Source organism: Mustela lutreola, chromosome 4 (assembly GCF_030435805.1).
Source record: "Mustela lutreola isolate mMusLut2 chromosome 4, mMusLut2.pri, whole genome shotgun sequence".
Classification (NCBI taxonomy): Eukaryota; Metazoa; Chordata; class Mammalia; order Carnivora; family Mustelidae; genus Mustela; species Mustela lutreola.
The window spans coordinates 523,510-539,593 of record NC_081293.1 but is presented as its reverse complement, the minus strand read 5'-3'; the positions used below and the strand labels follow the sequence as shown (position 1 = coordinate 539,593).

At 63.5% G+C, this 16,084-nt stretch overlaps 1 protein-coding gene across 2 annotated transcripts in view; it reads left to right on the top strand.

Moving 5' to 3' along the window:
• Nucleotides 1-3,863, top strand: part of ADGRA1 (adhesion G protein-coupled receptor A1) — a 31,822-nt gene extending 27,959 nt beyond the window's left edge. For both annotated transcript variants that reach the window (XM_059172760.1, XM_059172759.1), the window contains 2 exons: nucleotides 592-690; nucleotides 1,182-3,863. In XM_059172760.1, coding sequence (XP_059028743.1) covers nucleotides 592-690; nucleotides 1,182-2,394 — 1,312 coding nt within the window. In that variant the 3' untranslated portion in view covers nucleotides 2,395-3,863. The remainder of the gene's footprint in view (nucleotides 1-591; nucleotides 691-1,181) is intronic.
• The last annotated feature ends 12,221 nt before the right edge of the window (nucleotides 3,864-16,084 follow it).

Sequence of the window (16,084 nt, the reverse complement as noted above, 5' to 3'; positions counted from 1 at the left end):
AGAGCCATCGGCCCATTGGGGCACCCCCTCCCTGGGATCCTCTGCAAGACGGCCCCTTGGTCACCGTGACCCTCACGCGGTCGGACCAGGGAGCTCCTCACATGCTCGAGATCCAGCCTCAACGGGTCGGACGGTAGACGGGAGAGGGCCCTCGGATGGAGCTGCCGGCCGAGACCCGGCTGGCAAGAAGGTCTGGCCAGGTCCGGGGTGGGGGCCAACTCCACCCAGACGGGCCTGTCCTGGGGGTGGTGTCAGAGGCCAGATGCGTCCCAAGCAGCTGAGAAGCCAGGCTGTGGCCGGCGCAAAGGTGTTGGGGGGGGTTGGAGGACGGGGTGGGGGGGTGGACCGGGGGAGGAAGGGGGGGACAGGAAGGAGCGGGGGAGGGGGAGGGGGATACGGGATAAGGGAGGGGTAGAGGAGGCGAGGGAGGAGAAGGGGTTCAGGCCAGGTGAGGCGGGAGTGCGGGTGCGGGGGGGGGGGGGGCAGCCTGGCTCTGCAGGGGCCCAGCTGGGGGTCGGTGCTGTCGGGACCTCGGCCCCGCCTCTGCCCAAGCGCTGGAGGCTGCCCCTGGGGGACCTTTTCTCTCCGCAGGTCCTACCTCATCGGCGGAGGGGTTCCCTTCATCATCTGCGGGGTCACGGCCACCACAAACATCGGGAATTACGGCGTGGACGATGAGGACGTGCCCTAGTGAGTCCCGGGCACCGGGCGGGTGGAGGTTCCTTCCCGGCCCCCCGCACCTCCCTGTGCCCGGACCACCTGTGGGGGCGCCCCTGGGACTGCGTCCCCCGCCCCATCTGTGTCCCCCCAGCAGTCCCCCTTCTCACCGAGTCCCCCTCCCTGGGCACCGGGGACCAGGTCAGAGTGCGCACGGCCCCACCGAGCTCCGCACCCCCCATCACGCTCCTTCTCCTCGGTGGCCCCCAAAGGCCAAGCCTGCAGGACACACTGGCTCTGCTCCCTCGGGGGCTCCAGCACGAGGGACATGAAAGGCCGAGAGGCTGGCCCCGCGGCCCAGACTCCCGGCCACACTGTCCCGGCAGGGGCCGGCCGGGTGGGAAGGTCAGGTCTCCTCACCACGGTCAAGCTCACGCCCCGCAGAGAAAGTCCTCCCACGGCCCGAGGACGGCCAGGCACTCGTCCCCCGGGGCGACCCCTCAGGGACCCCTCTCTTCCCACAGCTGCTGGATGGCCTGGGAGCCCAGCCTGGGTGCGTTCTACGGGCCGGCGGCCTTCATCACCCTGGTCACCTGCGTCTACTTCCTGGGCACCTACATCCAGCTGCGGCGGCACCCGGAGCGCAGGTACGAGCTCAGGCTATGGACGGAGGAGCAGCGGCGGCTGGCGGGGCCCGAGGCCGGCCACCACCCCGGGGCCCGGCCCGGCCCGCTGCCCGCCTGCGACGGCCTGGCCGCCTCCCTGCTGCAGAACGAGCACTCGCTCAAGGCCCAGCTGCGGGCCGCGGCTTTCACGCTCTTCCTGTTCACGGCCACCTGGGCCTTCGGGGCGCTGGCCGTGTCTCAGGGTCACTTCCTGGACATGGTCTTCAGCTGCCTGTACGGCGCCTTCTGCGTGACCCTGGGGCTCTTCGTCCTCATCCACCACTGTGCCAAGCGGGACGACGTGTGGCACTGCTGGTGGTCTTGCTGCCCCCGCCGTGGGGACGCACACGCCACGCAGCTGGCCGCCCACCCCGCACTTGACACCAACGGGGATGCGATGGGCCACGTGGCCTGCCTGCAGGACTCGCCGTGTCCAGGCAAGCCACGGGGCTTCAGCCATCCGCCCACCAGCCACTGCAAGATGACCAACCTGCAGGCCGCCCAGAGCCGCGTCAACTGCCTGTCACCAGCCCCGCCGTGCTGTGGCAAGACACACTGCGAGCAGCGGGTGGAGGACACGGCCCACGTCCACGTGCATGAGGAGGACGCCTTTGGACACCTGCACAGGGGCCTCCAGGCCAGAACTAAGCCCCCCTACTTCAGTCGGCACCGGACGTCCCTGGAGGAGCCAGAGTACGCCTACCACATCCCAGCCAGCCTGGACGGCAGCCTCCGCAGCTCACGCACAGACAGCCCCCCCAGCTCGCTCGAGGGCCCGCTGGGGGCACACACGCTGGCCTGCTGCACCCAGGGCGACCCCTTCTCCCTGGTCAGCCGGCCCGAGGGCAGCGACAGCAGCCCGGTGCTCTACGGCTGCCCCCTGAGGCCAGGCAGGGAGTCGGCCTCCGGCCCCGTGCACTTCGAGATGCTCCGGAGGACACAGTCCCTGCCCTTCGGTGGCCCCGGGCAAAACGGGCTGCTCAAGGGAGATCTGTGTGAAGTCCTATCCTTCAGTGCCAATGGCATCGGCAACATCAGGACAGGGCCGTGGAGGAATGAGACTGCTGTGTAGCCGGCCTGACGCCACCGAACCCTGGCAGACGCACGCGGCGCAGAGCAGGGTCCCGCACGGGAGGCCAGCAGGGGCGTGCTTCTCAGACGCGGCCAGCACCCCCACGGACCCTTCGCTGCGGAAGACCTGAGTGGGAAGATGCTTTGGGCCACGTCTGCTTCTGCTAATCCTAAGGTCAGACGGGCGTCCATGTCCCAGACTCCGGCTTTCTGACCCTATAGTCCACAGTCCCCCGGGCAGCCCAGAAACGGAGCAGGTGTTCTATCAGGAAAATACCCTCCGTGCCCGGCGTGGGCCATAGGGAGCTCTGGGGTGAGTCCCATCTGCCCCACCAGCCTGGCCACAGCAGGAGGTACCCCCACTTTTTCTAGTGTCTAGTGTGTGTCTCATTATGTTTTACTCCAAGGCACAGGCGCGCTGCCTGTCTGGACCTGGGCCGCCACCCCAGCCCCTCTGCCGGCCCATGTCACTACCGCCACCTTCAGCGGCCGCCCTGGGTGCGGCCCCCACAGGACTGAGAGCCTCATGGACACTCGGGCTTGTGACCCAACCCAGGCGCACGTGAGAAGAAGGGGCAGCCTGTGACCGTCCTCCAGGGGGCCAGCCGGGGTCTTTGAGGGGCTCTGAGCCTTCAGAAATGCCCAAATGTCCGTCAGCAGACTTGAGTGTCAAAGCCAGCCACTGTCAGGACCTTAGCCTGCCCCACCAAGGTCATTTGGGCTCTAACATTCCCAGCCCTGAGAAGAGAAGGGCTGGCGTTTCCAGGAGCATCTGGGCTTGAAGGTCCGACTCAGATGACAGTGGTCCATCAGAGTGAGCTGTGTATGGAGCCAGGGGCCCTTTGCAGAGGCAGGGGCCCGGGGTCCCCAGAGGCAGAGCCCGGACCCCTGAGAACACGTGTGCAGGACCACCCAGCCATTCCTCCCTCCCTCCTCCCAGACCCATGGCACACACGCCCACACGCACGCGCACACAACACACGTACATACGTGTGCACACGTCTCCATGCTTGTACGTGTGCGCGCGTCGTATGCTCTCCACACCCACCGCACGTGCGCCACATGTGCACACACACAGTCGGTGTTTTCCAGACACTCGAGTGCCCGTCTCACTGCCCTGCACCAATGTCGTCGCTGTGAGACCTCGGCGCGCTCTGCTGTCTGCAGGACGGCCTCACCAGGACAGAGCCTCCTGAGTGCACGCCTGGGGGTGTCAGGTGTCGGGTGTCCCAGGGCCAACGCTCAGTATCTGAGCATGAGGAGCCTCGCTTCCCGGGATTCTTGTAAACCTGGCGATGTCCCAAGCCCCCACCAGCCCCGCGTGTCCTCACAGGTCAACCAGACAGGCAACCAGACGACTGCCAGGCAGTTTCTGTCTCTGTGCAGCCTGTCCGCCTGCTTCCGTAGCCAGTAGGAGCCAGAGACCCGACGCCGTGCCGTGTGCACCTGCAGAGCCGTCACAAAATACAGTATTTTGCACTGTTTGCTGCTTGTGAGGCTGGTTGATGGCGTCTCTCGTCCTCCGTGGGGCGGACCTACCTTGGCACGTGGCTCCTGCTTCTGCCCACAGGGCCCAGGCTGGGGCCAAGGAGCCCAGAGAGGCCACTGCCCCGGACACTCCGGCCCCCAGGAAGGTGTCCCCCGTGGCCCTTCGACCCCGGCAGGCCCGGCAGAGCGGCCTCATTATCAAACCAAAGAAGTTCAGTGTTAAACCTCGTGTGCTTCCACACTGATTCGGCCTCCGGAGCCCACTCGGGACAGTGTGGTGACCCTGTCGCTGTTGCGTGTCATGTTTTCAGAGCAGGGGCTCCCCAGTTCAGCAGCAGCACAGGGCCACACGGACAGACTTCCCCAGTTCAGCAGCAGCACAGGGCCACACGGACAGACTTCCCCAGTTCAGCAGCAGCACAGGGCCACACGGACAGACTTCCCCAGTTCAGCAGCAGCACAGGGCCACACGGACAGACCTCCGGAAGGATGTGGCTGCAGGTTGGAGCTGTCCCAGTATCTCTGGCCTTACAGCGTGTCAGCCCCGTCCCTGGCACATGCGTGTGCATGTGCACATGTGTGTTTCTGTGTGTGCACACATGTGTGTTATCTTGTGTGTGCACCCATGTGTGTGGCGCGTGCATGTGTACATATGTATGGTGTGTGTCATCTTGTATATACACGTGCATGTGTGAATGTGTGTATCTGTGTGCGTGTGTACACACCTGTTGTGTGCCTTGTGTGGTGTGCATGCACACGTGTGTTGTCTGTGGTTTTCATGTGTGTGCACTGCGGTGTGTGTACACGTGTGGTGTGTGTGTGTACATGTGTGTTGTCTATGTGTGCTGTGTGTGCACGTGTATTGTCCGTGTGCTGTGCACGTGTGGTGTGTGCTGTGCGCACACACTTGTTGATGCGTGTGGTCTTCATGTGTGTACACGTGTGCCGTCTGTGTGTGTGGATGTACACATGCGTGGTGTGTTGTGCACGTGGTCTTTGTGTGCACGCGTGTGCCGTCTGGTTTGTGGCATGTGCCCGTCCTCTGCAGAGAGCAATGCCGCGTGGGCCCGTCTAGCTCCCCAGGACAGAGGGGCACCGTGCTGAGCCCAGGCAGCCCGAGGCCTCCGGACGCCCAATGGGTCTGAACGCATCCCTCGAGTGGTCCGAGCACAGAGCTGCCACCACGGCCACCACCGCTCATGGCTGCAGCCACTCACGCCTGCCCTGCCGGCCACCACCCACCCCCAGAGTTCACCTTGGGGCTCTGTCCTCCGACTGCTGCAGAGTGCTGGCACTCGCCAATTAGCTGCAAAGCACCCCACTGCCTCCGGACCCCTCCAAAATCCCCCAGGGCCCCCTCTGAATGAGGGACTACAGGGGAGCCCCCGTGGGCCCTGCCAACACCGGCAAGCCGGGTCTGTGGGGAACGCACTGGATAGGGGCTCAGGGTGAGCAGCCTCGCCCCTCACACCTTGTCCTGCCTGCCTGGCTGGGGCTCTACATGGTGGTCAGGGGTAGCCAGGAGCCCCTAGGAGCCCTGCCTTGGGACAACAGTCAGCTCAGAGGGTGTGAGTGCCAGCTGCTGGGGCGGGCTCAGGGCACAGATCCTATCTGCAAAGGCAGCTGTCCCGGAGGCCCCCACATGGCGCCCAGCTCTGCCCACAGCGCTCAGGGCCCTGACGGGTATGGAGCCGGCGGACACCCGGGCTGCAGCCAGGCCACCTCCGTCCCCACTTGCTGCCCGTGCGCACCCACCGTCCCACCACCTCCTCCCCCACGTGACCCTCACTCTAAGGGTGGGGAGGGCCTTGCTGCTGGGCCTCAGGCCTGGGTGTCGCCAGCAGCCAGAGGCCGTGCCTGTGGGTCCTGGCTCTGAGGATGGCCGGTCCTCTGGGGACCACTGACCCTGCCCACTTGCTTGTGCCGGAGCCTCCTCCTCACCTTGTGAAAGCAGAGGCTTTATTCCATGATTTATGATCAAAGAGGCACCTTTGGGTTGTAACTTTGCCTGTTAGATCCAAGGTCAAAGACCATTCTGCTACCCACAGGTGGGGGAGGAGGGGCCCTGGCTTGGACGGAGGCCAGCTGTGTGTGTGCCCAGAAGGTGGGGACGGGGACAGGGTGAGAGCCCCACGAGGACACGGGGCACATACCACAGGCACTCGCACCCCGAAGGCTTCATCCCCGCCCACCTTCCCTGGAAGCTGGCCCCACTGAGGCCCCACCTCCCACCCCATAGGCCAGGAGGCCCTCGCCTGCTATAAACCTCCCCACTCTGGCACCCCAGAGAAGGGAACCAGGTCCCTCTAGGGGCCGCCGGGCACGGTCAGGCTCCTGCCACCCAAGGGCTACCGAGGTGGGACAGAGGGTGTGCCACCCCAGGGATGTGGTTGGACTCCAGGGAGAACGTCTGTCGGTGAAGCCCTGGCAGCTGGAGGTCAGGCGTGAGTCCCAGTAGACCCATCTGCAGGGCTGGTCACAGGGCTGGACACAGAGCAGAGACGACAAAGGCTTACGCCCCCAGGAGCCCCCCCAGATGGCACACGCAGGCAGGGTATGCCCACATCGCCCCCCGTCCAGGCTGTGTGGACCCCAGCTGTGGGCTGCGAGGTTGGTCACCAGGAGCAGAGAGCATCCACTGGGAGTGGGTGACCAGGAGACAACCCACAGCGGCCCCTGTGTGTGGAAGGCCCCAAGGGTGCCCGGGGGACCGTGGGTCCCAAGGACGCTGACTCTACACAATTTGTATGCATAGGTCACCGCCCTGGCCAAGATCCCCAGGTCTGGGGAGACGCCTGGAAGGAGCGTTGAGCCCAGGAAGCCCCCTGCAGACCTGGGCCACCTCCCAGTGCCTTGGCAGCCTCACGTGGACGCCAAGCTGGCCCGGCCTCCGGGCATGATGACTTTAGGGAACGGCATGTGGAGGCTCCACATGCAGGAACCGCCACCAACAGCTGGTTCAGAAGCCAGAGCAGCGGCGTCCCACCAGGACGGCTCTTCGCCCACATGAGCACGGGGACTCAGCCTGGCCCCCCAGCTTGTCCGGGTGCAAGCAGGGTCTCCAGCCACACCCCATCACACAGGTGCCGAGGTGGCGACTCAGGGACCTCACAGTGTCACTGAGACGCTCAGAAATTCATTTGCGGGGCTTTCTGGTTCATCCAAAATGTCTCCACCAGGTAACTGCAGTCTGTGAGTGCGAGACGTTTGAAATAGCGAAACACAGCTTCTCTGGACGCCACTGTCCTCCTCTCGGGGAGCACAGACCGGAGGGGCCGCAGCTGAGCCGCAGCGTCACATGGACGGTCCTGCGCGTCTGTGTCCTGCTGGGGAGCTCACTCCTGGTCCTCATCCTAAAGGGAGGGTGTCCTGCCACGGGACAGGACTCGTGGTCCACGTCGGGAGGGGACAGTCTTCTGGTGTCAGGGGCCTCCTGTTGGAGGAATGCCTCGTGTTGGGTGGCAGAGGGGCTAGTGCCCATGGCCTCTGTCTGTGAGGCTCGTGGTCTTGGTGTAGTGACTTGGGTGACATTCGTGTCTCCTGTGGGGTGGGGGCCAGGGTTCCAGAGGGAGCGTCCGGCGCCACGGGCGGCAGTGGGGACTTGGGACTGGGGTGCGGTGTGTTGAGTAGGTGCTTGAGTGGGCCGTGGCCGGATGTCGATGTGCCCTGCACTGTGGGGCCGCACTCCTGCACACAGGCGCTCGTGCTCCGTGAGTACAGGGGACGGGGGCTCAGGCACGATGCTGCTCCTGGGGCCAGAGTCCCTGCACTGACGTGGGTGGGCTGCCGGGGCAGGCCCGAGCCCTGCACCAGGAGTCTGGAGCCGCAGGAGGACTGTTGGTCTGTGCCCATACAGGTATGTCCCGGGGGTCTGTGTGGAGAGATGGCGTGCCCTCCACGAAGCACTGGAGAGCCTGCCCGCGTCCAGCCCCAGCTGCCTGTGCGGATGGGGACCGGGCCGGGCTCCAGGACAGTTTGGCTCCCCTACCCCAGCCCGTCTGGTCCACCTGTGCCGGCTTCTGCTTCCGGCCTCAAGCAGGATGTTAGAACAAAACTCCATGAAGCCGTCCGTCTTCCCCTCTGTGAGCCTGAATACCCTCTCTGCACACTTGAAACTCAGGCTTTAGAAGCAAATGCAGAAACTAAGTGGCTGGGTCTTCCTGATGCCAAGTTCAATTTAGTCCAGATTTAGCCAGATTGAAAATTACTCTAATAAGATTGAGAAAAAAACAGTTTCTGCACAATGGGTAACTTGGTGACCTTGGTTACTTGCCACAGGACCCTGAATGCACTCAGGAGTCTCTCGTGCTTGGAAGGGACAGGAGGCTGCCGGGCCCGGAAGAGCCGCTGTGCTGGTTCTGCACACCCCCGGACCCAGGCAGCTGGCAGGAACAAGGCCCTGGCCTCCAGCCGTGTGCCCTGTACGGAGGCCCTCCTGCTCCAGTGGACGGCTTCCTGCCCCACGTGTGCGGGCGTCCTTCCCGGCTCTCCCCACCCTGTGTCTCCCTTGAGCCCACTGGCCACTCCCAAGGGACCCTCAACCCCACCGGGCAAATGAGATGGCCGTACCCGCCCCATGCTGGCCTCCTGGGGCATCCACGCACATTGTAAATATGTGAGGCTCGGGAAACGTCCGTTCTACCTCAGTAAAGCCGTAGAAATGATTCAATCGGCAGGAGACAAGGAAAAGGCGAGGGGAGGGGCCCCACCAGGCCCTGCTGGGCTACGGCCTCAGCTGCCGACGCCAGGACCAAGGACCAAGCACAGACAAGGGAGGGTCCTTGTGGGCTGGAGGCAGAGGTGCCTGGGGCCGCCCTGAGAACGGGTCACAGTAGCAAGTGAATCAAGATAAGCCTGGGACTATGGTCTGCCTCCTGGGCCTCGCATGTGCTGGGATGTGCGGCTGTTGGAGCCGGGGTGCACATCAGCCTCCTGCCTTCTGAATGCTGGGGCCCCTGGGCCTTCCAGCTTTCCCCACCTGGCTTCGCCTACCCACCTTGCGCAACCTCAGACTCAGGTCTCCTGCCCTTCTTAGCTGGGGCACAGGACAGAGCAGTCACTCTAGGGTCAGGAGAGAGGGGGCAGGCAGACCCCAGAGAAGCAGAGACCCTGGGGGTCAGCCAGCTCCCTGGGCCGCCTGCCTGGGGCCACTGGACCTGAGCCACTTGGCTCAAGCTCTAATGAAGGAGCAGAAGAGAGGGAGGGGGAGGGGGAGGGGGAGGGAGGGGGAGGGGGAGGGGAGGGAGGGGGAGGGGGAGGGGCTAGCTCAAACAGGCGGCGGGGGGGTGGGGGGTGGGGGGGCCCTCATGGGAAGAAGTGGGTCCTGGAGCCAAACTGCGGCCCCCCTGGGAAGAAGGACAAAACACCAGAAGGTCCAAACCTCGGGGTGGGGAAGCAGGGGCGGGGTCCTGGGCTGGGTGCCCTATGGCTGGTCTTCATTCTCCCGGCCCCCTACTGTGTTCATAAAGAGGTCAGGTTCAGGTCCCACTGCTAGTCAGGGATGGAGCCGGGTCCTTGGAGCCGGGACCTGCCAGAGCTAACTCCACGGCCTCCAGGAGCGTCGGTCAGTGGGCTCCCAGACCATCCCTCTGCTCCAGGATAACACACTCATCAGCAAGGACATGGCCTTCTGAGCTGGTTTTTGGAGAAAATGCAGGGCTAAAGCAAGGCCTGGGGGTCAGTGAGGCCGATGACAGGTCCCGCACACCCCAAGCCCCCAGCTGCCAGCCCAGGCCAGACAGTGGCCACTGCTAGGCCTAGTCCACTCCCAGAAAGGTCCAGCTCCACAGACAACTGGCTCAGGCAAGGGTCTGGACACTCCTTGGGCCAGTTACCATGCCAGAAGCCCCCCCCGGCTGCACTCCACCACTCTCCTGGGGGCAGGGGTCCAGCCGGGCCCCTAAAGCTGCACAGTAGGAGGGCTCTGTAGACGCATAGCAGGACAATCTGCAGGTCACAGGGCGTGGGGCTATGGGCCCGGGGGCACCATCTAGCCCCAAGGGCCCGTCCTTGGTGAGGGTTCCCAGCAAGAGACCCCACTGGGCCCTGCAGATCCTGCCTGACCTCTTAGGGAGGGCCGAGCTGCTTGTCCTTCTCTGTCCTGCAGAATGCAGGTGTGGTACACAGTAGGGGCTCAATAAATGCTTATGGAGTTGCAGTAGGGCCCACTCTGCCCAGGCTGATATCCGCCTCCAGCCTCTCATGTTGACCACAGCCCTCCAGACCTCCGGCTGCTGTTCTCTCCTGTGGGCCCTGTGCTGGACACCAGATACGGGGCTTGGGCTGGTGGCTGCAGAAGACATGAGGGAAGCTGGGTCCCCGTGAGGCCAGGGCTGCCCCCCAGACAGGCTCAGAGCCCAGACCCCATCTTTGGGGCCTCTGGAGGCCTGAGCACACGCCCCCTCCCTGGGAGCACTGGGGGCCCCTGGGAAGGAGAAGAGAGTCATGCCACTTGTTATAGAAGGAAAGGAAAGCCAGACTGGAATCCAGGAGGACAACGGCAGAGTCTTGCAGCAGGGGCAAGACACGAGACTCACGGGCAAAGGGGACTCCACGGCCAGGGAGCAGGGGGTCTGACCTGGGTTCTCTGCTTGGCCAGCCGCAGGCCTGCTCCCAAACCTTCTCCCGGGCCCGTCCCGTGTCAGCAAGAGCCCCGCCCTCGATGCCTCCTCATCCTAGGCGGCCGTTCCCAGGAGTTCTGGGAGGGGAGTGCAGCCAGAACCCCCCAGCCCTAAGGTCCCCGTGCCATGCTGTCCCCCCGTGTCCATGCTGCATTCAGAACGGGGCCCAGCCTGTCCGCACACGGTTGCTCGGAATACAGCCTCCGTCCCATGTGTTTTCTCTGACACGGTCGTGAGGTCCTTACGGGTGGCCACTGGGAGGAAGAGTCAGGAGGAAGGGTTTCTGGCTCGAGTTGCCAACAGGATTCTTGCTAGAGGCATTGGGGTGATAAGACGTCCCTGGAGAGGAGAAGGGGCCCCTCAGATGCCAGGGCCGGGGTTCTGCCCAACTGGCTAGCAGGGCGCTCCCTAAAGTCGGAGGGTTTGGAGGGAAGCTCGGAAGCCAGGAGTCAGGCCCGACTGGGTGGCTCAGGAAGCTGAGCAGAGAGAATCTGTCACCTTGAACCCCTCAGTCTTCGGGGCCGTGACAAGGACCAAGGGGCCACCTGCCTGTCACACCCCCACGCAGACACACACCCTGTGTGGAAGCTGAGGGCCTAGGGCTTCTGCCCTGTTCTCGGCCGTCCCCTCCCCAACCCCAGGACTCACAGACAACCGGGGTCCGAGGCAGCGTCCCCCCAACCATGAGGTCACATCTGGAGGGGCAAGCAGGGCCTCCCCTCCCCCACACTCACCAGACAGAAGCAGCCCAGCAAACCTGCTCCTTACCCCCAGCTCCGGGAGAGGGTGCAGGGGTGGGAAAGAGCCCTTCCCCTGCAGCGCCCAGGAGCGCGGGAAGGGTGCGACATGACCCCAGGCCCCGCGGGCAGAACCCCCACCCCCCGGAGCGCCAGGCAGCTGCAGCCCAGGCCACAGACATGGGGAGGCAAGTGACCAGGAAGGGCTGGTGGGGAGGTTCTCTGGGATCCAGCTCGGCGCGAAATGTCGGGACACCAAAAGTCCATCATCGAGACCCAAGCGCTGGATTCAAAACCCTAAATTGTTGTAAAACACCCTTAGGAACAGCGCCCGAATCTTCCGGAGAGACAGGCTCATCCCCACCCCCGGCTCCAGGTGCTGCAGGGGTTGCTGGCCCAAGGGAGGGCAGCGCACCCCACGGCAACACCGGGCCCCCCAGCGCGGGAGCCACGTGGGTCAGAGGCGGGGGTCGTAGAGAAGCGACCCCACAGGCAGGAGATTCAGGGCTGAATGTGCTGAAACCACCTGGACACAAAGGGCAGCCCGCGCCGCTTCTCCTCGCCACAGACACGCCCCAGAGCCCCCAGCCGGAAAGGGGAAACAGGAAGGGTTCTAAGTCGGAAGCCTGTCATGCCTGTCCCGGCCCTGCAGCCTGAGGGCCACACTTCCCAGTTTACCAAGTGCCCCGTGGCTCTCCCTGCCTCTCCCCACATCTGGCAGCCTGAGCTGGGGCTCCGAGGAGTGAGGCCCTGGGGGAGGGGGACCCATGGAGAGCCTGGGGCGCTGGGACCCGCTGGGCATGCAGGAGACCACACAGGTCTCAGTGGGACCACACAGGGCAACACTCCCACCCAGTGTCCGGCGACCAGCTCCCTGATTCAGTGTCCCTGATTCAGCACCCCCCCAATCTAGGGCACCTCGGGACCAATGACGGGGAAAGCCGAGCTCCCCAGCCCATCAGAGGACTCTGCCTCCGGCCTTCATCGGGGCACCTGAGCCCTCTTTCCTCCACGACCTCCCCCTCTCCCCAGCCTGCCCCGGTCTCTGCCACACACATGTGTCATGGGACCCCCCAGTTCAGGGCACTCTGAGGAACCATCTGGAGGGGGGAGCCTCCTTGATGTCCCCATGCCGTGTGCCAAGCATACACTGAAGAGGGCCAGGCCAGGTGCCTTGCACACGTCACTTGTCAAATGCTGATGTCACACCCGTGAGCAGACTCAGAGAGGTCAAGTGACCTGCCCGGGATCACACAGTCAAGACGAGACAGGGCCAGAACGTCCACGAGCCACACGCCCTGGCGTCTAACCCTAACCCTGACCGCTCCGAGGGAGCAGCACTGAGACGGCGCCCCCGCCCGGCCTCGCCACCGCCCAGCGCTCCTGCGTGGAGGACAGACTCCCCACAACACGCCTGCGGCCTTCTCCGCTACCTCCCGCTGCACGGGCCTCTCTGCCCTGTCTGTGTCTGCTCCCCACGGATGCACACCCGCACGGCTGGGGCAGCGGGGGGCCCCGTGATCACCAGCGCGGGTGGACACGCAGCTGTGGGCCGAGCAGGGCGGCGGGAGAGCCCTCCTGGGCGGGGCAGGTGGTATCAGTTACGTTCCCAAAGTAAATCTCCTCCAAGTTCTCCAGACCGAGCTAAAGACACCGGGATGAGGAAGGACAGGTTCTCTCACTTCCCACAGACGCACCAGAACGTGGACTTCTTTGAGCCGCAGACCCAGGAGGAAGCCAAGAGCACGTCACAGAAGAGGGGCACCGGCCAACGGAGACCCCCGGCACGGCCCACAGTCCTCAGATGAGGCCAAGGGAGAAGCCCACCATGTATTCGGGGGTAAATGATAAGACAAATTCCTGGTCAAAAAGGAAAAGACCGTTGCCAGGCCCGGCATTGAAAGCCGCTGACTGTCGGTGGCCACGTGGACCTCTGGGAAGGCCACGGAGCTCGGCCTGGGTCCTGGGGCTCCGTGGAAAAGTCAGCAGAGCCATGGCCTGTGGAACTTTGAGAGGACACATCGCAGGACACCCACAAAAGGACATCCGCATGGAGTTCAGAGCAACGAGAGGAGGGAGACCCGGACAGAGGGAACGCGCGCCCACTGCTCCCGCGGCAGGGCCCGGGGTCCCAGGACTGGCTTCCCGGCGGCCGCCTGCGCTCCTCAGCGCCTAAGTCCCACGTCTTTTCATCCTTTTCTGAGACACGTTTCCCAGTAACGTGACTGAAACGGAGTCCTGGGCGAGTTTCCCAGGAACAGGAGCCTCGGCCCGGGACAGGGGACAGCGTTTCAGCATTTTGTTCATGGGGAGCCGTAGCGTAAACTCGGTCTCGCTTCGTGCATTAGGGAACAGCACAGCCAGTAAACTCCTGGCAACTCCTCATGGAAGCTGGGCTTAGTTGAATTTATTCTGGAATTCGGTGTTTGTTTCTCACGGGTTAGTGTTCCTCCACTGGCCGGAATGTTGCGTGGCCCTGCCTCGCGCAGGAAGGAGCTACCTCTGTGCTCCAGAGCGACCTTTGCCCCCGCTTGCAGGGGCCCCGACAACCCAGGAAAGCCCTGTTGGAAATCCAGCTCCACGGACAGAAACAGGACAAGAAGCGCTGGTTCCCAGGCGAGGGGCTCACTCTGCTCACAGACCCAGGGCCGACACTCCAGCCGCTTCCCAGCGACAGGGAAGCGGTGACCCTCCCCAGGCACCCCAACACCCACACGGAGTAACTGAGGGCGTCTGAGCTCCTGAGAATCCAGAGAAACGGAGGAGGGGGAGACGTGCCAACAGTAACGGGGGGGCACCCGGCGCCATCTCCCATGCCAGGCGGGCAGTCCCCACCCCACCTGCCTCCATCAGGCGTCGGAGTGTCAGAGTCAGGCCCTGAGCCACCGACGCCTGCATCTGTCCTTGGTAGAAACCCTCAGGAGCGGCGAAGACACAGGAGAACACGCTGCCGTGGCTTCCAGTCATGAACCCTGCAATTGCGGCACAGCCCGCAGCCCCGCCGGGGAACCGGGCGGGCAGGGAAGCCGCGGGGCCAGGAGCTCCTCGCCACACCTGGGCCACCATGGAAGCCAGCCCACAGCACACAGGACGGCCCTCCGGGCTGCTCCTACCAGCACAAAGCCGGACACTCACGGGTCAGGGTCAAAAGCCCCCTGGGCGTGGGCTGCACTCAATCCCCGTGCCCACCCCTGCCCCGAGGGGGGCCCTGCCCGCCGGCGAAGGCTGCTCTCTGAAGCCTTCACAGCCGCAGTGGAAGAACACATGTGCACAGCGAGCCCAAGCGCTTGCCCCAAGCGACAGGGGGGCCGGCCCCGAGCCTGAGGCTATGCCCTCACCCCACTCCAGCCCTGGACCGTGCTGCCCTTGGCCCTTGCAGAGCTCCCAGGCCAGCAAACAGGCTCCCAGGGGTCCCAACAAGGTCTTCATGGTCCCAGGGGCAGCTCGAAGGACACTGTGGTGGGTCCAACGGTGTCCCCAAAATGACCTGTTGAAGTCCTAACCACAGGCACCTGTGAATGTGACCTTTTTTGGAAATAAATGCTGTGTATATATAACACAATATGACGTCTGTCTTTATGGAAAAAGGGACAGCCAGAGTGAGAACCACAGAGTGACAGCGCAGGGCTCAGACTCCCCCAACAGAAGCCGCGGCAGTGGTCCACAGTCCTCGGGTGTGCATTCCCATCCCCAGGACAAACATGTCATTTACTTCACCAAAAGACTTCAAGATTGTAAAATAAGTTTTACGGTCACTGGGGGGAAAAAAGTTTGTTTTTTTATGTATTGAATTTTTGATGAAAACCTGCATATGTATTTGTTGCAAAGAAGTGTGATGGAGATCTAGAGAGTCTTTCAAGCTGAGCAGTTATTACTGCAGGAAAAATTCTGGCCAAAATCTGAGGTCTATCATAAGTTTAAGGGAAAACACTCTGATGAACGGTGTGGACTGGCAGACAACAAGTACATGATTTTTTTTTAAATGACGAATGGGGGGCGTCGCAGCTATGTCTCCGTGGGGACCTGGGCCAGCTCAGGCCTGTGGGGGGGGCCTCCTTGCCCTGGGGTGGTGAGTCTGAGCCCCACGGCGGGCGCAGAGCTTACTTAGACAGAAAATGAAAATCCAAAAACCATGTTGGTATTTAGTTCCTTGGATAGGTTGACAAGAGTAACAGCTTTACTTCAAAATATCAATATTTACCACACCGGAAACTCCACGCATGGCAATTATTTACATTTGTGATTTCTTACAAAATTTAAATGTTGACTTCAAAATGTGCGAGCAGTTTGACAGCTTTTCAAAATTCATCCAGGGAAAGGAGAGCCAAGACCCCCACCCTGTTCGCATCAGCCGCGGACTGGTCGGCCGGGAGCCCCTGCTCGCGTTACATGGGAGCGACGCCCCTGCAGAAGCCCCGCGGCTCAGAAGAGTGAAGCAAAGTCCTGCCTGTGTCTGAGAAGGACCAGGGCCTGGAGACGAGCACTGGACTTTGCAGGAGACGCGCCCGTCTGGGGCGTCCTGTCCCGGCCCCGATCAGGAGCGAGGTCTGTGGAGGGCAGGGGCAGAGGCGGGGAGGGCGGCTCAGGCCAGGGTCTGCAGAAGGACGGCTCTCGCAGGGACGTGAGGTAGGGCAGACCCGTGGGCAGCGCACGCTCAGACGGGTCAGGGAGGACCACCGAGCGGACTGCGGCACCACCACATCGCGGCCTCAGACTGCAGGGCAGGACTCCAACACCACGGGACTGTCCTCGGGAGGACGGGGAGCAGGCGCGGCGGGGCGGGCAGGCACAGAGGCCAACGCTCGGAGGCCACTCCGGGGTCTGCTTGTGAGGATCCTGGCACTGC